This window comes from Lampris incognitus, chromosome 7 (genome assembly GCF_029633865.1).
Source record: "Lampris incognitus isolate fLamInc1 chromosome 7, fLamInc1.hap2, whole genome shotgun sequence".
In the NCBI taxonomy this organism is placed as follows: Eukaryota; Metazoa; Chordata; class Actinopteri; order Lampriformes; family Lampridae; genus Lampris; species Lampris incognitus.
Window position 1 is genome coordinate 4,825,124 of NC_079217.1, and position 24,244 is coordinate 4,849,367.

At 48.9% G+C, this 24,244-nt stretch overlaps 1 protein-coding gene across 1 annotated transcript; it reads right to left on the bottom strand.

The window, feature by feature from the left end:
• Positions 1 to 929: 929 nt before the first annotated feature.
• On the bottom strand, positions 930 to 23,205 carry LOC130116157 (probable G-protein coupled receptor 149). The gene is made up of 5 exons (XM_056284110.1): positions 22,211 to 23,205; positions 18,828 to 19,008; positions 18,205 to 18,704; positions 3,026 to 3,169; positions 930 to 1,454 (listed from the first exon to the last, which is right to left on the bottom strand). Exons 1-5 carry the CDS (start codon positions 23,177 to 23,179, stop codon positions 930 to 932), a joined length of 2,319 nt encoding a protein of 772 aa, XP_056140085.1. The 5' UTR covers positions 23,180 to 23,205.
• Positions 23,206 to 24,244: the final 1,039 nt, after the last annotated feature.

Sequence of the window (24,244 nt, forward strand, 5' to 3'; positions counted from 1 at the left end):
TTTCTGCTCTGGAGAATCAGACAATCATGAGAGTAGTGACATTATTGGTATTAAACCTACGGTAAATTATTAACAAACCAACGTGACGTGGCCAACGCACATTTCCATAACAACACACAGAGACGTTTATACAACACAGTGCCAGCCACACACGTCCTCGTAAGGCTAGTACACAAATGCTTTGCAAGCTAAACAAGAACACACACACACACACGAGGATGAGTCAGACGCGGGGGTCAGGTGGTCTCCCTGTTGAGTCACTAGTGACGTAGTCTAAAGGAGCATATCCGTGTGATGAATGAGCTCCTTGCTCCTCTCTTGTCTGACTGGATTTCTCTCCCCCTCCCCCCTCCGTCCCCCGCTTTTATGATGATGGGCTGCCTTTGATAAAGGTCTAAGCTAGCATGCTAATACAACACAGGAATGCTCCTCTTGCTCCCCCCCACCCCGCTCGCTCTCTCACTCACTCACACACTCTACCTCTCTCTCCCCCCTCGCTCTCTCTCTCCCTTACACACACCCTCTCTCTCTCTCTCTCCCTCTCTCTCTCTCCCTCCCTCCCTCCCTCTCTCTCTCTCTCTCTCACTCTCCCTCTCTCTCTCTTCCTCGGGCCCCATTTTTTACCATCACTGTCAATGTCCCCCACATTGTCTACTCTGTTTCAATGTAACCAAAGAGCAGGTGATTTATCTGCGGTCACAATACCATCTGAGGACAACGTGCAGGAGGGCTCACTCCGGGATGATCGTGATCTCGTAGGCTAAGTCTTCGTTTCCTCTGTCAGTCCTATTGGAATAATAATCATAAAGGGTCGAATGTCTAATCACTAGTAATCTGCTCATTTGTTGGTCTTCACGGTTAGCATTGTTCTCTGGACACCTATAGACAGATCAATTCAAGGGGCGGTCTTTCGCCATCTCCTGTCCAGGTCACTCTTGCTTGTCCCCGGCTTGCTTTCTGTAGGCCTCATTGAGCAGCTGGATCTCCTCCCGGTAGCCCGAGCTCTCCTGGGTCTGTCGTCGGCTGTTCTGCCGGTGGGCCTCTACCGTGTCGGGGATGCTGATGTTGATGTTGTCAACTTCGGGGTTGCCACCGCTGGGGATAAGCAGTGAGTAGGAGGCAGTCTCCCCCAGATCGCAGGAGACAAAGCGGTTCTCCCTGCGTGAGTAACGCAGTGAGGGAGAGCGGGCGTGGGCGGACGACTGACTGATGTTGGAGATGATGGAGACGCTGTCCATGGCCTCCTCGTTGTCGCAGATCTCCAGAACCTCCAGGTGGATCTTGACGTTGGTGTCCCCCACCACTGAGCCGATCCCCATGCTCATGTCCATGCCCATCTGTGTCTCAATCCCCAGCTCCATCATGCAAGCACTCACATCCCCAGCCTGGTGCCCTGATGCTGGATCGTCAGCGCTGGGCTCGTGGCCAACTGATTTAGAGCGGTAAACTTCAACCTTGAGACAGAGAGAGAGAAAGATGGAGAAGGAAAGGGAGGAAGGGAGTTTTATGCCACAGTCTGTCTTACTGACAGCATGTAGTCATATCTATTAAATTTACAATACTCCAGAGAGAGGTAGAGAAATGAAGTTACACATCTTACAGGGAGCGTTGTGTATAACATCTCAGCACAATATGTGGGGGAATAAACTCGGAGGCTAAAAAATTTTCCATTATTCTCATAAACTTGGACTGCACCAGGGACTGGCATGGTCAATCACAGTTTCAAATTATTGTCGTTGAAATTGCTGAAATTATAGCCCCATGATAATCACCACGATGTAGTTCTCTTTTAATCTCTTGTCTTGTTGACAGTTTTTCCCTCGACACTGAAGCGGCTCTGCTTTTGGTGCATGGATAATTTCACTTCGCAGCATCGTAGGCCAGTTCTGACTATTTCCTCCAGTTACGTTGGACTTCTCCTAAGTCTTACTGGAGTGTAAACTACCTTCAAAGTAATGGCAGGACGACGGATATAAAACGAAAACGTCTTTATATAAATAAAGGGTGGTGCAATCAATCAATACATTACAACTTTCGAGAGCTGAACTAATTTTCACTTGGCGTGGCTCTCTCCGAACAGAACAGGCGTCCTCATAGCATGCTTGACTTTTACTTTCTCGCAAAGCATTCTGGTAGTCGTAGTTTCTTAACAGTATCTTAACTAATCAAACACAAATGCATCGCCAATATATCAAACGTAATACAAATAAGATATATTTTAACTCTTTCTTTTTAACTGTACATGATAAAAATACTGTAAATAACATAAACAGCTTCCAATGAATTTCAATCGATCAATCTCAGTCATGTAATCTGTTAAGTTACAGCAGTTTCAGAAGAAGCTAGAGCGATGGTGTTCATCATGTGAGGACAGACGTGATTTCATCATGCTGAACTCTTGACTTAAGCAACATGCTGCCACCTAAGAAGAAGCTGCTACTTCATTATTAGGTATACTTCACATTACGTTTTTTACATTTATCTCACTACTAGTATCGTGGCTTTCACAACTGACTGCCTCTCTGTTGCTGCAACAGTCCCCCCCCCCCCTCACTTTTTTCTCCCTAATTGTACCTAGCTAATCACCCCACTCTCTGAGCCGTCCCGGTCTCTGCTCCACCCCCTCTGCCGATCCGGGGAGGGCTGCAGACTACCACATGTCCCCTCCCATACATGTGGAGTCACCAGCCGCTTCTTTTCACCTGACAGTGAGGAGTTTCACCAGGGGGGTTTAGCGTGTGGGAGGATCACGCTGTTCCCCCCAGTCCCCCCCCCCCCGAACTGGCAGCCCGACTGACCAGAGGAGGCGCTAGTGCAGCGACCAGGACACATACCCACATCCGGCTTCCCACCTGCAGACACGGCCAATTGCGTCTGTAGGGACACCCGACCAAGCCGGAGGCAACACGGGGATTCGAACCGGCGCTCCCCGTGTTGGTAGGCAACGGAATAGCCCGCCACGCTACCCGGACGCCCCCCAAGATATGTTTTAAGCTTTGGAAAAGACCGAACTGACTGGTGTTACCTTCCTGGTGTTGTTGGGGGAGATTTTGAGCCCATCACTGCTGACCTCGTAGGTGGAGAGAGAGAGGGTCTTCCCTGTGGGCGCTTGCAGAGATACCGTTCCCTGGAAGGCACACAGGGGGACCGACAAGCCCCCTGTTGACCGCTGCAAAAGAAAAACCAGACCACAGTCACTATCATAAACTGGGTTTATCCACACTGGATTTTCATATAGGAAGTATGGATTTGCAGTAATGACAAACTCAAAAATCACAATATTTTTCACCAAATACCTCGATATGTGATGATTTTCTGGGGCTAACCATTGGCTAACGATTATTTACACACAAGAACATTTCGAGAGACGATCATTAGTTGGCAATGCGGACATGATGGCCATGCAGGTAGAGGCAGTCGTTCATATAACTCAGTTGTGTTCAGATATCACATTAATGTAATAAGACTTCACGACTATCCTGCCTCCTGCTGAACCTTGTGCTTCTCTCGGGAGGCAGACGGTATATTACCCTTCCCATCACCTGTGCAGCCATTTCTACGTAGCCCCGAAGTAGCGCCCTGTGTTCACACTAATTGAGCTCAGATGGTATCCATGACGCCAAGGGCAGGGTGATTAATGTGTTGACTGACCATTTACATTCTCAGATTTAATGAAGCTAACACGCAGAAGCACCGGGAGCAAGCACTTTGCCAGGAGGACTGGATAATACAGCTCAGGGAATTTAGGATCTTCGTATAACCTTGTGGGCTCACACTGTGAAAGATGATGGTTGACAGGAGGTTGAACGGGTGTTGATTTGATAACAGTGGGGTGTTTTTACTGATTTATTGATACCGTAGTAATACCAGAGAGGGTGATTTTTACTTCAACGATGATTACTGCAGCAATAATAACTGACCGTTTTTTATTGCAATGGTGCAATCGATCCAGGGCCAACCACCAGGCTCGGAAGTAAAGAACATCCAACAGCAACACTTTATTTGTCGTTTCACCTCATGTACTTGCGGACATGAAATGAAACGAAATGCCATTTCCCCCACCCACAGCAGTGCAACATCAAGACAAAAATGCAATCAAGAACTAGAGGAACACATATGTTCAAGCTAACACATAGATCCAGACCAAAAACAAACAAACAAATAAATAAACAAACAAACAAAATAAATCACTGTCCAAGGGAACAAACGCCAGCCAAGATGACTGTCGGAACCGCCGGTCTGCATGGGCTAGCCGTTGGCCTAGCCTGCCCCGATTATGCGTCCTGTCAGACCGCCCTCCGTGTTTCCTCCTCGGGCGCAGCTCCAGGCAGAGGCCGTGGTCCCTGTGGCAACCGGACGAAGCAGACCGAGCCCTCCCAGCCGATCCAGCGCCAGCTCTCCCAGCCAGACACCCTTGACACACCTCCCTGCAGTCCTCATGACAACATCAAAACACCACAGTCAACGCCAGGTGAGGCCGCCGCCAGACCGCCCTCAGTGTTATTGGAACTGCTGGTCTGCATGGGCTAGCAGTTAGCTTAGCCTGCTCCGCTTCCGTGTCCTGTTAGAACGCCCCCAGTGTTACCTCCTCGGGTGCAGCTGCGGGCAAGGCCGCGGTCCCTGGGCCCACAGCGCAGCGGACCGAGCTCTCGCAGCCGATCCGGCGCCAGCTCTCCCAGCCAACAAACGAAGACAAAAACTTAGACGTGGACAAAGACACTGCACCGACGGCACTGGGCGAGGCCTCCGCAAATGTGAATTTGCGCCGTCATCTTCCCACGCCGGTACTGGGTGAGGCCGCTGCGAACATGAATTCGCGCCGCCATCTTCCCACGCCGGAAGCGGTGTGACAACAGCATGGGAATTATAGCTGAAATAAGATGGACACCGTAAAATGTGAAACGTTTCTTCAAATTAGTGTACACACATAAAAAATAGGAACAGGAGGGAAACAAGACAGACCTCTGACTCATCACCATGGCGCCGTCAGCATGGGAGTCCCTGACCAATGCGATTACTTGGCTGGAAGTGACTGTTGGAAGTGCGTTTTGCTAAGGTCCCAAATCCTGTTCTCCGTCCATCGCGTTGTCTCGCGTGGTTGGTCTATCAGTCTGCGATCTTCTCACTTGCAAGCGCCGTTTGGATCACCGCTGTTTTAACCGCAGCAATTTCATGGCCACTAATTCACCACACATCAAAGTGTGTTGGCTATCTTGTGAGGAGGTTACGGAGGGGATCCGTGCTGCCGAACAGCAGCGGAGAAGAGAGACGCCACATGAGGAGACCGTGGGAGGATCGTGGCACATCTCACGGTGCTCGCTAAGCTATTCGGACGCCGTCGCGTCACAAGGCCTGATTGCTCGAGACTCCCAACAATAAAACAGAAACGCAGCGTTTGACCTCTCCCCTTCCCTCGTGCTTCCAGTTGACTCCTTTTCTGTCGTCGTATCATCTCCCATCCTCGTTTCTCTTCGCCTCACTGTGGAGTTGACGGAAAGGCGCTGAAAGAGAGAGACGAGGGCAAGTCGATGCGGCTGCAAGTCCGATAGTGCCCCAGATCCCGTCACCGTGGGTGCATGGGGAGGGGGCAACAAACCCATTGGGGAGGGGAAACAAATGGAGAACTAGGAAAAGAGATTATTACTACAAGAGGAAAGAGGGGAAATGTGAAACTAGTGAACAGAAACAAAAGAAAATGCAAGTGGAAGATGGAAAAAATGGCCGGAGAAATGACCAATTTGGGATTGAGAGACGGAGGAAGGAGCGAAAATGGAAGCAAACATGCAAAACTGACAAAGTTTTTTTTTGTTTTTTTAATATTCCACCCTTTTTCCCCCTAATTATATCCAGCCAATTACCCCACTCTTCCGAGCCCGGTCGCTGCTCCACCCCCTCTGCTGATCCGGGGAGGGCTGCAGACTACCACATGCCTCCTCCCATACATGTGGAGTCTCCAGCCGCTTCTTTTCACCTGACAGTGAGGAGTTTCACCAGGGGGGATGTAGCGCGTGGGAGGATCACGCTATTCCCCCCCTGAACAGGCGCCCCGACGACCAGCGGAGGCGCTAGTGGAGCGACCAGGACACACCCACATCCGGCTTCCCGCCCACAGACAACCAATTGTGTCTGTAGGGACGCCCGACCAAGCCGGACATAACACGGGGATTCGAACCGGCGACCTTGTGTTGGTAGGCAACGGAATAGACCGCCACGCTACCCGGACGCCCCTAACAAAGAAACTTAAATAGGGGCTGAGAAAAATAAAATGGTAGAGAATTCCTTTGCCAGGTCAAACATTCAAAAAACATTGGAGTGTATGTATATTACTGTTAGACGGGTATTACTTTAGATCCTTAATTGATGTACCTAATTACACCGTCCTTGTTGTCCTTTCAAGATCTAACCAGAAGATATCTTAATGAACTGGAGTATCATCCATCCTTGCAGGCCCCGCCATGTTGTTGTCAGTTCTGGCCCTGGAACGTTCATCTTGATTTACACTCGCGGCCGGGCTCGGAGACTCGAGCCTAAAGCCCTGCAGGCGGGGGGATGGCATTAATTCATAATTCATAAGGAGGTTTTGGTTCTCCCCCTTACTCTTATGCCTCTGTTTAGGAAGGGGAGCGGGTCTCCATCTGCCCCCAGAGAGAGGGCTTTTGAGTGCACCCCCAGGCCTGTGCTCGTTAGCGGCGTGGATAAAGTCACAGGAAGGGTAAAGATGTCTTTGGGCTCCAATTCCACCTCTCGCTGCGGACACCGGGGGCCAGAGGGGAGGAGGGCTGAGGGGGAGAGACGGTGGGTAATGACACCCAGCCTGCTAACAAGGAACACAACACTGGCGGGGAAAAACAATAAATCACCCACTATCTGAGCTTGGCTAATCTGTGGTTTGTGTGTACCTGTGCGTGTGTGTCTGTGTGCGATCATGTGTGCATACACACGTCTGTGTGCACGGACACATTTGTGTGGGAAGTTCTTGTTTTTTCTTTTTGTGTTGCATCAGTTGGCCATAGCTTCCACTTTGTGATCTGTTGAGTCTGGCGTTTATAAGACTGCACGTTATGTGTGTGCACCTTTCTGGGTGTGTTTGAGCTTGTGTATCAGGAATCAGGAGCATTTATTTGTCATTTCATAGTAGCGCGGTCGCCTCACAGCGAGAAGGCCCTGGGTTCGAGCGCCGGGGTAGTGCAACCTTGGGGGTCGTCCCGGGTCGTCCTCTGTGTGGAGTTTGCATGTTCTCCCCGTGTCTGCGTGGGTTTCCTCCGGTTTCCTCCCACAGTCCAAACACATGTAGGTCAGGTGAATCGGCCATACTAAATTGTCCCTAGCTGTGTGTGTGTGTGTGTGTGTGTGTGTGTGTGTGTGTGTGTGTGTGTGTGTGTGTGTGTGTGGCCCTGTGTGATGGCCTGGCGGCCTGTCTAGGGTGTCTCCCCGCCTGCTGCCCAATGACTGCTGGGATAGGCTCCAGCATCCCCGCGACCCTGAGAGCAGGATGAGCGGTTCCGGTCATGGGTGGACTAAATTACGTTTGCCCCCCAGCCCACAGCAGTGCAACACAAAAACATATCCAAAAAACGACACCGCCAAAAACATACAAAAACAGACCAAACAAACAAAACCAAAAAACAGCCAGCCCCACAGTCCTCCCAGTACAACACAGTCCAAAAAAAAAAAAAATCCGCCGTCCAGAGAACGAACGCCAGCCAGGATGACTGTCGGAACCGCCGGTCTGCATGTGCTAGCAGTTAGCTTAGCCTGCCCCGCTTCCGCGTCCCATCAGACCGCCCTCGGTGTTTCCACTCAGGGGCAGTTCCAGGCAGCGCTGTGGTCCCTGGGCCAATCGGATGCAGCAGACCGGGCTCCCCCAGCCAATCCAGTGCCATCTCTCCCAGCCAGACACCCTCGACCCCCCCCCCCCACACACACACTCCACACGACGACACAAACGTAGACGCAGACAAAAACACTGCGCAGGTGATGTCAGGCGAGGCCGCCACCAGGCGAGGCCACCGCCAGACCATCTCAGTGTTTCCTCTCGGGAAGGTCATGGGCTAGCAGTTAGCTTAGCCCGCCCCGCAGCAGACCAGGCTCTCCCAGCCGATCCAGCGCCAGCTCTCCCAGCCAAACGAAATCGACGAGCAAAATAAAAACTTAACGCGATGACACAAACTGAGACGCAGCCTTAGACGGGAACAAAGACACTGCATAATCGGCACTGGGTCAGGCCGCCGCAAACTCGAGTCCACGCCGCCGTCTTCCCACACCGGAAGCTGCAGCTGATCGGAATGCTCTGCAGAGTGATGAAGTCTGCACAGAAAACCACTGGCACACAGCTGCCGTCACCTGAGGACACACACAGATCCCGCCTCCTACGTCGGACCACAGACATAATCGAGCGCTCATCTCACCCAGGCAACCACCTTTTCACTCTGCTGCCCTCTGGGAGGCGCTATAGGTCTTCCAAGACCCGTACTTCCAGACTTTTGAACAGTTTCTATCCAAGTGCCATTAAAGAACTGAACTCTTAACAAACTCTAGGGTTGCAGTAATACCCCGAAACTGTGCAATAACACCTGTACATTTGGCATGTGCAAAAAACTACGCTGGCCCGGGTTAGTGCGATACACAGACTGTTTATCTAGTGTAATAGATGTTACACTTACGCATACATTATACTGTGTTGGTTGTGCTGCAAATGTGTGTCTATTTGTATTTTGACTATTTGTCCATCCATTATCCAACCCGCTTACCCTGCTGTCAGGGTCGCGGGGATGCTGGAGCCCATCCCAGCAGTCACTGGGTGGCAGGCGGGGAGACACCCTGGGCAGGACAGACTGCCGGTCCATCACAGGGCATCACATTGTTTTAATTAAACAGTCGGATTCCCGGGTCCACACCAGTTCTAAGTCGGCTGCTAGGTGCCAGCTGAGGTGACCTACAATTTCTATTACAGTGTTTATAATTATAATTATACACCAAGTTTGAGCTAATTTTGTTGTACAGCTGTGCAATGACAAAGGCATTAATTCATTCCTTTATTCATGTGTGTGTGTGTGTGGGGGGGGGGTGTTGGTCATGAGTGCGAGTGTGTGTATGACTGCATATCACTGTGTGTGTGACTGCATATCACTGTAGCTGTTCTATACTCATCCTAGTCTTTGTGAACGTAGGTTTATCCCTGTATAGTGTACAGGAAGTGCCAAAAACACACACAAAAAAAAATTCAAATTTGAATTCAAAAGACTTAAGATACACACACACACACACACACACACACACACACACAAAGATGCTGAACACGGGCACACCCGCAAACACACGTAGTACACAGGCAGACTGAAGTCGCAAGCACATTCACACAAACGCACAATGACTTAAACATACACAAAAAGCACAAACACCCCCCCACACACACAAGCACGCACTCGATATGCATACAAACGAGCCAGCAGACAGCATCTCCAGCTGCCACATGATGCAAAGTGAGTGCGAAGGCCAACTGTGGATGCACACTCCGTGGATTCTGCACCCTCTGGCGATTCTCAGACCAAAACAAAAACATCGCCCGTGGGTGTGTGTGTGTGGGTGGGGGTGTGGGTGTGTGTGGGTGGGTGTGTGTACGAGTGCATCTGTGCATGCCTGCATATTTGTTCCTTCTTCTTTTCTTGTTCCAATTTGGTTTCACTATTACCTCAGAGTGTTGTTGTTCAAAAACATACAATTACTGTCACTTTCAGAGGTCATGCCGGTGGCAGTGCTGCTTCTGCTCCGCAGCACAGGGGCACTCTTCCTCCCCGCTCTTCTCCTCCTCATCACCGCCGGGAACCATCCATTCCCATCCATCCACTATCCGAACCGCTCATCCTGCTCTCAGGGTTGCGGGATGCTGGAGCCTATCCCAGCAGTCATTGGGCGGCAGGTGGGGAGACACCCTGGACAGGCTGCTGGGCCATCACATAGGGCCGACAGTGCCACACACACACATTCATACCTAGGTACAATTTAGTACGGCCGAGTCACCTGACCTACATGTCTTTGGACTGTGGGAGGAGACCCACGCAGTCACGGGGAGAACATGCAAACTCCACACAGAGGACGAACCGGGACGAACCGTGGCTCGAACCCAGAACCTTCTTGCCGTGAGGCGACCGCACTAAACACTGCGCCATCGTGCCATCCTCTGCCGGAAACCATTAAACATTAAAATGTTTGGTCTTGTCCCGGTAGCATGGCAGTCTATTCTGTTGCCTACCAACACGGGGATCGCCGGTTTGAATCCTCGTGTTACCCCGGCTTGGTCGGGCATCCCTAAAGTCACAATTGGCTGTGTGGGTGTGTGTCCTAGTTGCTGCGCTAGCGCCTCCTCTGGTCGGTCAGGGCGCCTGTTCAGGGGGGAGGGGGAACTGGGGGGAGTAGCGTGACCCCCCCCCCCACACGCTACGTCCCCCTGGCGAAACTCCTCACTGTCAGGTGAAAAGAAGCGGCTGGCGACTCGGAGGAGGCATGTGGTAGTCTGCAGCCCTCCCCGGATAAGCAGAGGGGGTGGAGCAGCAACCGGGACGGCTTGGAAGAGTGGGGTAATTGGCCAGCTACAATTGGGGAGAAAATCCCCCCCCCAAAAAAGTTTGGTCTTGCCTAATTCTCACTTTTATAACAACTCATCTGGGACTCAAATGCACGAAACAGAAGACAGAGAGATGTTTTGATACCGGGACGCGTGTTAAGAAGGAAAGAGCAGAGGACTGCGGGTGCACCGTAGACACGTGTCCTGCAAGGCAGCGATAGTTTCTGCTACTGCATAGATGCTTGTGAAAGATTCAGTAGTCTGAGCGAGACGTGGATCAGTGGATCGGAGCTGCACTCTGCTGCAGTGTGCTAAGTGAACTGGACTGAACTCGACCTCCAACCTGTTGCGGTTTTTGTCTCTACAAGTATATATAAAAAAAAATATTTTGCAAATGCATTTGTGGCCATCACACAACCTATAAGTGAGAAGATGTGAGCTGCCCAACAAACATGCCATAAAATTTAAAAACGACGCTCTCTTTTGACATTTCATTCCATTGTCTTTATCTTCCTTTTTCAGTACGGACCGTTTTATCAGTTCTCCAGCCCTTAAACTCCTTTACAAGTGTCTTCATAAGTCAGCTTCCTCCATGTTTAATTAATTTCTGTCTGGATTTAATCGTTTTAAAATGATGGAGTACGCCTCATCAGATATTGTAGGACCTCTTTTAGTCAAATTAGATTTAGTCAATTTGAATTCGTTGCACGGATATATGGGACGATTCTGAGATTTTAAAGTATACTCTAAATCAGTTAACATTAGACTAAAATTAGACCAGATTATGTATTTATGCTCCATTTATTCACCTTTTTTCTCTCTCTCTTTTTTTGGGCTAGGGTTATTAAATTCCACGAGTTGATTTCTAACTGGAATTGTGCAAATCTTGTTCGTCATATAGCCTTTAATGCTCATCAGTGAGCTAGTGAAGCATTATGAAGCATTACTTTCAGCTATATACACACACGTAAACACATCAGACACTGCAAGTGCAATTGTCAGTGCTATTTGTACTTGTCCCTTACAAATAAATAAATAGGCCTGTCAACGGCGCGTGCACGCACACCCACATACAAACACACACACACACAATTAGAGCCACACTTTGTATTTGCCAAGTCACGTCATTACAGTAGGGGCCCCGAAATTGCAAAAACACTGCAAATCTAAGAACACGCAACTCAATCAAATAAGAGCTCCGCCTCTGAGCTGTCCAACGTTTAAAAAGCTCATTAGAGTAGTACAGAATGGCCTAAGTATGTTGGAGTGATAGGCAGGCTTTCAGACCTCGTTCATTGAAACTAAACAACAGGTAGTGGTGGTAGAAATATTCTTGGATAAAACACAATGTCATAAGCATATCGTTATGAGAAGGATACTGGGAAAATCCAAATAGGAAATAAAGTAAAAGAGGAGGACAATGACGGGAGAAGAAAAGAAAAGAAAATAAGAGAAGAGAAGAAAGCTAAGGCAAGGCAAATTTATTTGTATAGCACATTTCAGCAACAAGACAATTCAAAGGGCTTTACATAAAACATAAAAGGCATCAAGATAAAATAAATAAACTAAGTGCAATGTAAGATGAAAATCAAAAGCTTCAAATTTGATTTAATTAAAGGCAGTGGCAAATAGGAAAGTCTTTAGCCTTGAATTAAAAGAACCGATAGTTGCAGCAGACCTGCAGTTTTCTGGGAGTTTGTTCCAGACATGTGGTGCATAAAAACTTAAAAGCTGCCTCTCTCTCCATGTCTAGTTTTGACTTTGGGGACAGAAAGCAGACCTGTCCCAGATGATCTGAGAGGTCTGGATGGTTCAAAGTGTAAGAGAAGCTCAGAAATGTATTTTGGCCCTAAACCATTCAGTGCTTTATAAACCAAGAGCAGTATTTTAAAAACAATTCTTTGACAGACAGGGAGCCAGTGTGAAGACCTCAAAACTGGAGTGATGTGATCCATTCTTTTGGTCTTAGTAAGGACTCGAGCAGCAGCATTCTGAATCAGCTGCAGCTGTTTGATCAATTTTCCAGAGACATGTAAAGACGACGTTACGGTAGTAAAGTCAACTGAAGATAAATGCGTGGACAAGTTATTCCAAATCCTGCTGAGACGTAATTCCTTTAATTCTTGATATATTCTTCAGGTGATAGTAGGTTGACTTTCTAATTATCAATGTGGCTATTGAAATCCAGGTCTGAGTCCATGACTACACCAAGATTTCTGGCTTGATTTGTGATTTTTAACATTACTGATTGTGACTGAGCGCTGACTTTTAATTGTTCTTTCTTAGCCCCAAAGACAATTGCCTCAGTATTATCTTTGTTTAATTGAAGAAAATTCTGAGACATCCAGTCGTTGATTTGTTCAGTGCACTCACTCAGCGGTTGTATGAGATTATAGTCCCCTGGTGATATGGTTATGTAAATCGGTGTGTCGTCTGCATAATTATGGTAGCATATCTTGTTGTTTTCCATAATCTGAACTAGTAGGAGCATATGGATGTTAAACAGAATAGGCCCCAGAATGGAGCCGTGGGGAACTCCACAGATCATTTTTGTCTGCTCAGATTTGTAATTACCTATAGACACAAAGTAGTACCTGCCCTTAAAGTAGGATCAAACCAGTTTAGTACTTTGAAAGAAAGTCCCACCCATTTTTCCAGTCGGTCTAGTAATATGTTCTAGTCAACTGTAGCAAATACAGCACTGAGAGTGAATAATACCAGGACTGGGATTCTGACATTGTCTGTGTTTAAGCGGATGTCATTAAAGACCTTAACAAGAGCAGTCTCAGTGCTGTGGTGTGGTCGAAATCCTGATTGGAAGACTTCAAAACAGTTGTTTAGTGCCAAGAAGTTGTTCAGCTGCTGGAAAACAGCCTTTTCAATGATTTTACTTAGAAATGGGAGGGTTGATGTGGACCTATAATTTTTCATTCGTGAAGTGTCTAGATTGTTCTTTTTTAAGAGTGGCTTTATGACTGCAGATTTCAGGGCCTGTGGGAAGAAACCTGAGAGGAGATGTGTTGACAGTTTGTAGAAGATCTGAGGCCATGCAATTAAAAACATTTTTGAAAAAGCCTGTTGGCAGACTATCAAGGCAGCAGGATGAAGGTTTCAGATGTTGCATAATGTACTCCAAGTTTTTATGGTTGATGGAATCAAATTGTGTCATGCTATTTCATTTGGTTTTAGGTGGACACAGGGACAACACATACCTGGCACCTAGAATGGAGGCACTGACTGCCTGTATAGTTTTCTGAATGTTGTCATTGATGAAGGAGGCAAATTCATTGCAAGCCCTGGTAGATAGAGATTCAGAGGTTACTGCCACAGGAGGGTTTGTTAACCTGTCGACAGTAGCAAACAAGGCACACACATTATAATTTTTTTGACAATGTCAGAAAATTAGGGCCGCCTTGCATTTCTCAGTTCCAAATTATAAATTAATAGTCTCATATATATATATATATATATATATATATATATATATATATATATATATATATATATATATATATATATATATATATATATACACTACCGTTCAAAAGTTTGGGATCACCCAAACAATTTTGTGTTTTCCATGAAAAGTCACACTTATTCACCACCATATGTTGTGAAATGAATAGAAAATAGAGTCAAGACATTGACAAGGTTAGAAATAATGATTTGTATTTGAAATAAGATTTTTTTTACATCAAACTTTGCTTTCGTCAAAGAATCCTCCATTTGCAGCAATTACAGCATTGCAGACCTTTGGCATTGTAGCTGTTCATTTGTTGAGGTAATCTGGAGAAATTGCACCCCACGCTTCCAGAAGCAGCTCCCACAAGTTGGATTGGTTGGATGGGCACTTCTTGCGTACCATACGGTCAAGCTGCTCCCACAACAGCTCAATGGGGTTCAGATCTGGTGACTGCGCTGGCCACTCCATTACCGATAGAATACCAGCTGCCTGCTTCTGCTCTAAATAGTTCTTGCACAATTTGGAGGTGTGTTTAGGGTCATTGTCCTGTTGTAGGATGAAATTGGCTCCAATCAAGCGCTGTCCACTGGGTATGGCATGGCGTTGCAAAATGGAGTGATAGCCTTCCTTATTCAGAATCCCTTTTACCCTGTACAAATCTCCCACCTTACCAGCACCAAAGCAACCCCAGACCATCACATTACCTCCACCATGCTTAACAGATGGCGTCAGGCATTCTTCCAGCATCTTTTCATTTGTTCTGCGTCTCACAAACGTTCTTCTTTGTGATCCAAACACCTCAAACTTGGATTCATCCGTCCACAACACTTTTTTCCAGTCTTCCTCTGTCCAATGTCTGTGTTCTTTTTCCCATCTTAATCTTTTTCTTTTATTGGTCAGTCTCAGATATGGCTTTTTCTTTGCCACTCTGCCCTGAAGCCCAGAATCCCGCAGCCGCCTCTTCACTGTAGATGTTGACACTGGTGTTTTGCGGGTACTATTTAATGAAGATGCCAGTTGGGGACCTGTGAGGCGTCTGTTTCTCAAACTAGAGACTCTAATGTACTTATCTTCTTGCTCAGTTGTGCAACGCGGCCTCCCACTTCTTTTTCTACTCTGGTTAGAGCCTGTTTGTGCTGTCCTCTGAAGGGAGTAGTACACACCGGTGTAGGAAATCTTCAATTTCTTAGCAATTTCTCACATGGAATAGCCTTCATTTCTAAGAACAAGAATAGACTGTCGAGTTTCAGATGAAAGTTCTCTTTTTCTGGCCATTTTGAGCGTTTAATTGACCCCACAAATGTGATGCTCCAGAAACTCAATCTGCTCAAAGGAAGGTCAGTTTTGTAGCTTCTGTAACGAGCTAAACTGTTTTCAGATGTGTGAACATGATTGCACAAGGGTTTTCTAATCATCAATTAGCCTTCTGAGCCAATGAGCAAACACATTGTACCATTAGAACACTGGAGTGATAGTTGCTTGAAATGGGCCTCTATACACCTATGTAGATATTGCACCAAAAACCAGACATTTGCAGCTAGAATAGTCATTTACCACATTAGCAATGTATAGAGTGTATTTCTTTAAAGTTAAGACTAGTTTAAAGTTATCTTCATTGAAAAGTACAGTGCTTTTCCTTCAAAAATATGGACATTTCAATGTGATCCCAAACTTTTGAACGGTAGTGTATATATGGCAAAGATTTAGCCACCTTGTCAGCTGATGAGTGTGTGATGCATGAAACAGGCTTGTTTGCCTGTGTATTAAAGTTTTCTTTTTTTCCTACATCTATCTTAATATTCCACTCCTCAAATCATAAGATTTGTTTCTTGCCAGCTGCGTTCAGTTTTATGAACTCTTTTTTCTATTCTGACCAGCATGGCACATCTCCATGGAGATCTCTTCTTACCAGAGACTACCTTCACCTCAGTGAGTCCAATAGCATCAATAACATTTGTAATTTTAGAATTGAAATGTTCTACAAGTCCATTGACCGAGACCCAAGAAAGAGCGGCAGGGAAGAGAAAACCTGAATAAATATTTCATTTGTGCGTTCAGTGATCTTTCAGTATGCCGTTTTGTGATGACCTCCATCTTGAACATTTGTGTGCAGAGTTGGTGCTCGCAAAGAAAACACCGGAATGATCTGAGAGAGCAACATCAGTCACCACAACCTTAGAAATGTTCAGACCCTTGGCGATAATCAAGTCCTGAGTGTGCCCCGTGTTGTGTGTGTGTGTGGGGGGGACATTTTTCATTTTACATTTTACAGAAGGAAAATGAATGCATTTTGTCTAAATCATTTGGGCAATTCATGTGGACTGTCATGTTAAAGTCCGCAAGGCATTTTCCTAGACAGATAAAAACACAAAGACAAAAAAAGAAGCAGAATTTACACACACAAGCGTTGTGGAAATTGGCTAGATGGGACTAGCTGAGACTAGACGGGACTAGTTGAGACTAGCTGGGACTAGCTGAGACTAGATGGGACTAGCTGAGACTAGGTGGGACTAGCTGAGACTAGATGGGACTAGCTGAGACTAGCTGGGACTAGCTGGGACTAGTTGAGACTAGCTGGGACTAGCTGAGACTAGATGGGACTAGCTGGGACTAGCTGAGACTAGCTGAGACTAGATGGGACTAGATGGGACTAGCTGGGACTAGCTGAGCAGCCAGCACGACCTAGGCCGCCTGCTGCGTGTCTGCCTGCTCTGGACGTCTCACTAAGCGGGCCAGACAGGCGCAGCGCCCCGAGAAAGACGGCAGCTCATTTCCTTTGAAACACAATGTAAACACACACAAAGGCAAACGGAAAATCCATCCACTTTATGGTCCTGTGCTACTTTAATGACTTCTGAGCAATAAAACTAGTGAATCACCTCTTCAATGTCATTGCCGACTGTGTGTTTTGTTGAGAGCATACGGGCTCACATACAGGTCCGGGCCTAGCAGCTTCCCAGTCCCCCAGTATACCTACTGGGGGACTGGGAAGCGTCACAGGACTGGGAAGCGAGCGGGGCAAGTTGAGGGGCCGTTCACACGGCAGCGTTTTCAGCATAAAACGGTAAAGTACTGCCCCGTTTTGGCCGCTGCTTCACACGACAGCGGCGTTTTGGGGGCCTGGAAAGGCGAACTTCTGAAACCGGGTTCCAGAAGGGAACCTTTTGAAAACGCAGCTACAGCGTCGCCCTGTAAACTAGCAACACCGCTTCCTGTGAAAACGGTGACGTCACGGCTCCCCTTCCCACATGCGTACTACGTTTTCGGTCCAACAGCCATGCGCAAGTAAGAAGACGACATGAACAATGGTAGAGGCTTGTTCCTATCGATGCAGAGAACGGAAATGGAGTAGAGAACGGTCAACTGAGCATGCGCGAAATGCCTCTACCACGCCTCCACACGCCCCGTGTAGCTTCCAGGCGCTAGGATTCTAGGAAGACCCGCCCCTACCCTGCGTCTGATTAGCTAACTTTAACCCTAACCCCGCCCTAACCTTAACCTACCCAAACAACGGAGGCAACGAGTACTTGCGCATGCTCAGTTGACCGTTCTCTGCATCGATGGGAACTAGCCTCTACCCATTAACAATGGCGGACTACAGAGCCGTGTTTGTGTACTCGGGCCGGACTGACTGAAGGATTCAGGTGACGTCACCGTTCAGCCTGACTGATAAACTAACTACTGCCAAGGCTGAGTCATATTTAACTTACCAACACCTTTGCTAATACTGGTAACGGCGAGGGGGTTTAATGATGCTAAATCTCTGAAATCTTATTTGAAATTAAAGAGTCACTGAACACAACTTGCATTGTGTTTGTAATTTTGCCACCACCACACCCCCCACCCCAAAAAAAAATTTTTTTAAGCAAGGTTTAAGTTATTGACGTTGTTGTGTGTGTTGGTAAAGGTCTTCTACACCTTGGTCAGCCATATGTACCTGTAAGCCACATCAATTCTTTAAAATTGCCATTGCCTGCCATCTTATTTTGCAATCCTACCTAGCAACCAAAAGTGACATAAGCCACTGCAAAGGCATTAATAATTTGAATATTTGTGGCTTAGATATTGTCTTAAATACACTCGTGATAGAAAGCATCGACGAAGATACTTGTTTTCATGTGAATCTTCAAAATCCTACTGGGGTGGGGGGGTGGTGGTGAGGGGGGTCTACTTGTACCTGTCTTGGTGTTCTCTCGGATTTACTCCTGCACCACTCCCAGTCGCTCAGCTCGATTTTCCGACACTCTTCATGCGACAGCCTCCTCTCCGGCCCCTCGAACACAGAAGACGCGTCGGCCAGGCGGTAGTCCTGCTGCTGGAGGGACGGTCGCGAGGGAGCGCAGCGGAAGGCGTCGTCGTCGCCGTTGTCCTCGTGGGGAAGTGGAGCACCGTCCGCCGGGGCCTCCCCTGCGCCGGTCGCCGCCTCCAGCAGCAGGTCTGCATTTGAGGAGCTGTCCAGTGGGGTTTCGGCGCTGAAATCAAAGTTGGCGTCCAAGCTGGACAGCCTACTGGTGCCCAGTTCCTGGGGCCGGCTGCCGGGGAAGTCACAGTTTAAGAGGTTGTGGTAGGAGGGCTTCTCAACGGATGGACTGCACTGGGACTGGGTGACGTGGGATAATCTGTAGACTCCGTAGCCTTGCTGGAGGGAAAGGGTGAACGCAAATCTTCTCTTCATTACTGCAGAGACAATAGTTGAAAGTAGCCTAATTGCACACGGAAGGTAAATCAATCAAAGCTTCACATGTGGGCAAGAGGCTCGCCCCGCATGGCAAAGACTGACGGTGTTGTTTTGAAGCCTACCTGAGGGCTCCTGTGTTGGGTCCCGTTTGCAGTCGATGAAGCATCCGCAGGGCATGTGGATCCAGCGCTCGGAGAGCGCGAACAGGGGAGTGACGGCGGGGGCGAGCAAGGTGAGGAAGAAGCCCAGAGTCTCCAGAGACGAGCTCCGAGCGTCCGTGGTGTGGCGAATCAGCACCGATGTCTGTCAATTAAAGACGGCGGAAATTGGTCAATAGAAGGGTCGCCTTTGGTATTTGTAGAGAGACAAGCCAAATAGATAACCATAAAACACACACACACACACACATTTGCATAAGTTACCAAGTAATTAAATTGTTTATTTCAATTAATTAAAACCTGAGGGAATTGCAAGGCTTACAAATTATGATACGCACACACACACCTAGGGACAATTTAGTACGGCCGAGTCACCTGACCTACATGTCTTTGGACTGTGAGAGGAAGGAAACCCACGCAGACACGGGAGAACATGCAAACTCCACACAGAGCACGACCCGGGACGACCCCCAAGGTTGGACGACCCCGGGGCTCGAACCCAGGACCTTCTTGCTGTGAGGCGACCGCGCTAACCACTGCGCCACCATGTCGGCATTGGGGCATTATACTGCTGGAAAAAACTGCTTCAGTGAAAGGATGCATGGCTGGAAATGAAGCTGCAGTATCCTGTGGCGCTTCTGTACCAGGGCCACAATGTACCGATGAAAGATGTCGCACACCATGACGTCACCACCTGCTTTCAACGTCAGTGTGCGGCGTTATGGGTACTCTTACGTTGGTTATCGTCGGTACGGTGGCGCAGCGGTTAGCGCGGTCGCCTCACAGCAAGAAGGTCCTGGGTTCGAGACCCGGGGTGGTCCAACCTTGGGGGTCGTCCTCTGTGTGTGGTGTTTGCATGTTCTCCCCGTGTCTGTGTGGGTTTCCTCCGGGGGCTCCGGTTTCCTCCCATAGTCCAAAGACATGTAGGTCAGGTGACTCAGCCGTAATAAGTTGTCCCTAGGTATGAATGTGTGTGTGTGTGTGTGTGTGTGTGTGTGTGTGTGTGTGTGTGTGTGTGCGTGTGTGTGTGTGCGCGTGTGTGTGTGTGTGTGAGAGCCCCGTGTGATGGCCTGGTGGCCTTTCCAGGGTGTCTCCCCGCCTGCCGCCCAGTGACTGACTGCGGGGATAGGCTCCAGCATCCCCGCGACCCTGAGAGCAGGATAAGCGGTTTGGATAATGGATGGATGGGTGGATGGGATTCGTCAGACAAAGCAATGTTTCTCCAGTCTCCAGATGTGCAGTGTTTTTAGTCTCCAGCCAACCGCAACTGAGCTCCACTTCTTCGATGACAGAAGTGGAGCCACGTGACGTTATTGGCTGTCAGATCCCATTTGGACAAAGACGTGACAAGTTGCGCATTGATTTATGGGTATTTTATGGCGCGCCGTATTTTTCATCTGCTATCGTACCCTGTTCTATTAGTTCGTTTGAAGTGGATCTGGTGGGTAAAGTCAACCGGGAGCCATAGCTTGGTCTGGAGTTTAGTGGCGGCTGGTGCTAAACAAATTCTTTGGGGGGGGGGCGCAGTTTACCCCGGCGCAGCACACCTGACTGCTGCTTTAATGTCCACTCAGTTATTAAGAAGGACCATGTGGTCTATAGATTTTGTCAGGGTTGGTAGACGGTGGATGATTGACAGTCGAGACGAGGCGTGGTGGTGGGTGTGAACATGATTGACAGCCACGAGAATCGTCCAATCACGTTAGATCATAAAACATTAAAACAATACCAATTCGCTGCCAATAAAAGTGGGGGTGTCTGGGGCAGCACAGAACAGCGCCCCCTGGAAAACCTGAAGAAACCAATCAGAGAGCAGCCTCAGGTCACCTGCTCGCCACAAGTTTGAGGGCTTGCATAAGGTATGGTTTGGCCGGCGCCCCTCGCCTAGGAAGTATATGTATTCAGACAGGAAGTATATGTATTCAGACAGGAAGTATATGCATTCAGACCGGAAGTATATGTATTCAGACCGGAAGTATATGTATTCAGACAGAAATCCACCAAATACCATTTGAACCAATATGTAATGCTGCTGACAGGCTGACAACACGTTTATTTCATCATTATTTACATTATACAACTAAATTATATTCAACATGTTTAAGTAGATTTTCGCCTCTTGATGTTTGAGGGGGGCGGTGCTCCAGCGCCCCGTACTGGCCAGCCGCCACTGGAGGAGCACGCACCCCTATAGTTGTTACTCGTGGATAATGTGTGTTTTATGTGACGTGTTGAACCGCGGTTCATTACGTCTTAAGGAGGACTACTACCTCTCCAAGGAGACACACGTCCAGGTAAGTGTCCACCGTTCAGAGGAGGAATGAGACGGGTCTCATCTCTGGCGCGTTGCTCACAGAGATATTCTTCTTTCTCTTTTTTTTCTGTTGTAGCTGTGTGGTGTCTATTTTTAGCTGAAAAGTCTTTATTTTGATTGCAACAAACAAGAAAATGCACCATGTAATTACCAACCAACCTACCTACCTACCTACACACCTACCTACCCACTGCATATTGAGGCAATACATACTTGTATGTATTTTTTCATGAATATAGATGATCCATAAAACCTTCCTCAAACAGCGAAACGTGCAATTAAATGTTATTTTACTTAGAATTTCCCCCTGCCTGGGAATTCTTTGGGAATATTTTCTCATTATGATTGATCCGGATATCAGAATTATGATTGCTCCGGATATCAGAATTTAATTGATCCGGATATCAGAAGTATCATTGATCCGGATATCAGAAGTATGATTGATCCGGATATCAGAATTATGATTGATCCGGATATCAGAAGTATCATTGATCCGGATATCAGAATTATGATTGATCCGAATATCAGAAGTATAATTGATCCCGGATATCAGAATTATGATTGATCCGGATATCAGAATTATGATTGATCCGGATATCTGAATTATGATTGATCCGGATATCGGAAGTATTATTGATCCTGGCATCGGAATTATGATTGATCCGGATATCGGAATTATGATTGATCCGGATATCAGAAGTATCATTGATCCGGATATCAGAATTATGATTGATCCGGATATCAGAATTATCATTGATCCGGATACCAGAAGTATCATTGATCCGGATATCAGAATTATGATTGATCCGGGCATCGGAATTATATGATTGATCCGGATATCGGAATTATCATTGATCCGGATATCGGAAGTATTATTGATCCGGATATCGGAATTGTCACGATACGGCAAATATCAAAATGTCCTGCCTATGCAAAGGCGACACCGAATCATCGCCCAGGCGTTTTAAAAGTGGTGACGCTTCCGTGTTTATTGTTTTTATTTTGATTGATTTTATTTATGTGCCTTGCTTACCATCATCGGCATCCACAAAACAACTCGAACCACCGCCAGGATCAGGGAGAAGCGCTTTTGCGCGAACACCACCGGCGTGTCCCCGACCGCGCCGTCTTTGCGCCCGTCGGCGGGGGTCGGAGACGGACCGGGGTCCGGACGGACGAGCCCCCGTCCGGTCCCGAGCGAGCCCGGGCTCAGCTCGCTGTAGGCGCCCCAGCTCCCGCCCGGGCTGTCCCGGGAGGGGGACGTGGGGTCGCAGAGAGGAGCAGCGCTCGCTCCCCGCGACAAGTCCGGGTCACCCGGGCACAGCAGCGTCCTCTGGGGCTCCCGGGAGCACAGCAGCTGGCAAGTGAGCGGGAGGAAGCAGCACATCAGTCCGCAGAGGCACAGGGAGTAGAGGGAGAGGAGGAGCAGCGTGTAGGAGCCGCCGCTCTCCGGGAAGCAGCCCAGCGACGCGGGCGCGAAGCTGCCCAGTCCGCACAGCGGCAACGCGCTGACGGCCAGGCTGAGGACCCACACCGAGGCGATCGCCCACAAAACCCCCCGCGGCCGCCGGGCGGACCGGAGCACCCCGAATCTCTTGGTCACGTAGAAGGTGTAGGCTGCTATGAGGCAAGCCTTCGTGTTGCTGGAAACCCCCTGGAAGACGTAGAGGAGTCCCGACAAAGTGCACAGCGTGCCCGCCTGCCCCTCTCCACCTTGCCCCCGCCGCAGGAGCGTGAAGAGCGAGAGGGGGACCACGCTGAGCAGGTCGTCCGCTGACATGGACGCCACGATGAGACACAGGGAGGTTTTGCGCCTCATCCGGACGAGGGAGAGCAGCGAGTACACGCCCCCGGCAAAGGTAGCCGCGGCGAGGGCCACGCACAAGCCGAGAAGCAGCAGCGCGACCTGCCCGTCCACCTCCGCGGGGTCCGGCTCCTCGGTGGGGGACGTGGAGAGGTAACTCCTGTTGGGCGCCGGGGAGCTCGGGGGTGTCGAGGACATTTTTCATCCAGGTCCTAAATACTCCCCCCCCCCTCCTCCTCCTCCTCGGTCTCTTCTTTTTGTTTCAACTCACGAAGCGGGGTCTGGGCGGGCTACCGGAGCTGGTGGCGGGTATGATTCCTGCAGCGGAGATGGCGTGCAGCGTGTGCACCGCCCGCCTGACGCGCACCGCTCACCGGCGACGCGTCCGCACCGCGCGTTACCCAAGCGCGTCTCCAGCAGCCGAGCCGGGTTTTGTTTTTCTCCTTTCCACGCCGCGCGCTGCCGTCATCGCCGCTGGGCCGGGCCAACCGCAGCCCTTCCTTCACCTTTGGCTTCACTCGCGCTCCGCGTATCGCCTCCGCCCGTCCGTCCGTCCATCGCCATCCATCACCCAGCTCCCAGCTACTCTCCCTTTCGACGTTCAACTCGGGCGTGCGGAGGGATCCTCGCTCCTCGGGTCAAGCGCGCGCTCTCTCTCTCTCTCTCTCTCTCTCTCTCTCTCACACACACACACACACACGTCTCTCTCTCTCTCTCTCTCTCTCTCTCTCTCTCTCTCTCTCTCTGTCTCTCTCTCTCTCTCTCTCTCTGTCTCTCACACACGTGTCTCTCTCTCTCTCACACACACACACACACACACGTCGCTCTCTCTCTCTCTCTCTCTCTCTCTCACACACACACACACACGTCTCTCTCTCTCTCTCTCTCTCTCTCTCTCTCTCTCTGTCTCTCACACACGTGTCTCTCTCTCTCACACACACACACACACACACGTCGCTCTCTCTCTCTCTCTCTGTCTCTCACACACGTGTCTCTCTCTCTCACACACACACGTCGCTCTCTCTCACACACGCCTCTCACTCTCTCTCACACACGCCTCTCTCACTCTCTCTCACACACGCCTCTCTCACTCTCACACACACACATCACTCACACACACACACAGGCCTCTCTCACACACACACACACGCCTCTCTCTCTCTCACACACACACGCCTCTCTCACTCTCACACACACGTCGCTCTCTCACACACACACGCCTCTCACTCTCACGCCGCTCTCACTCTCTCACACACACACGCC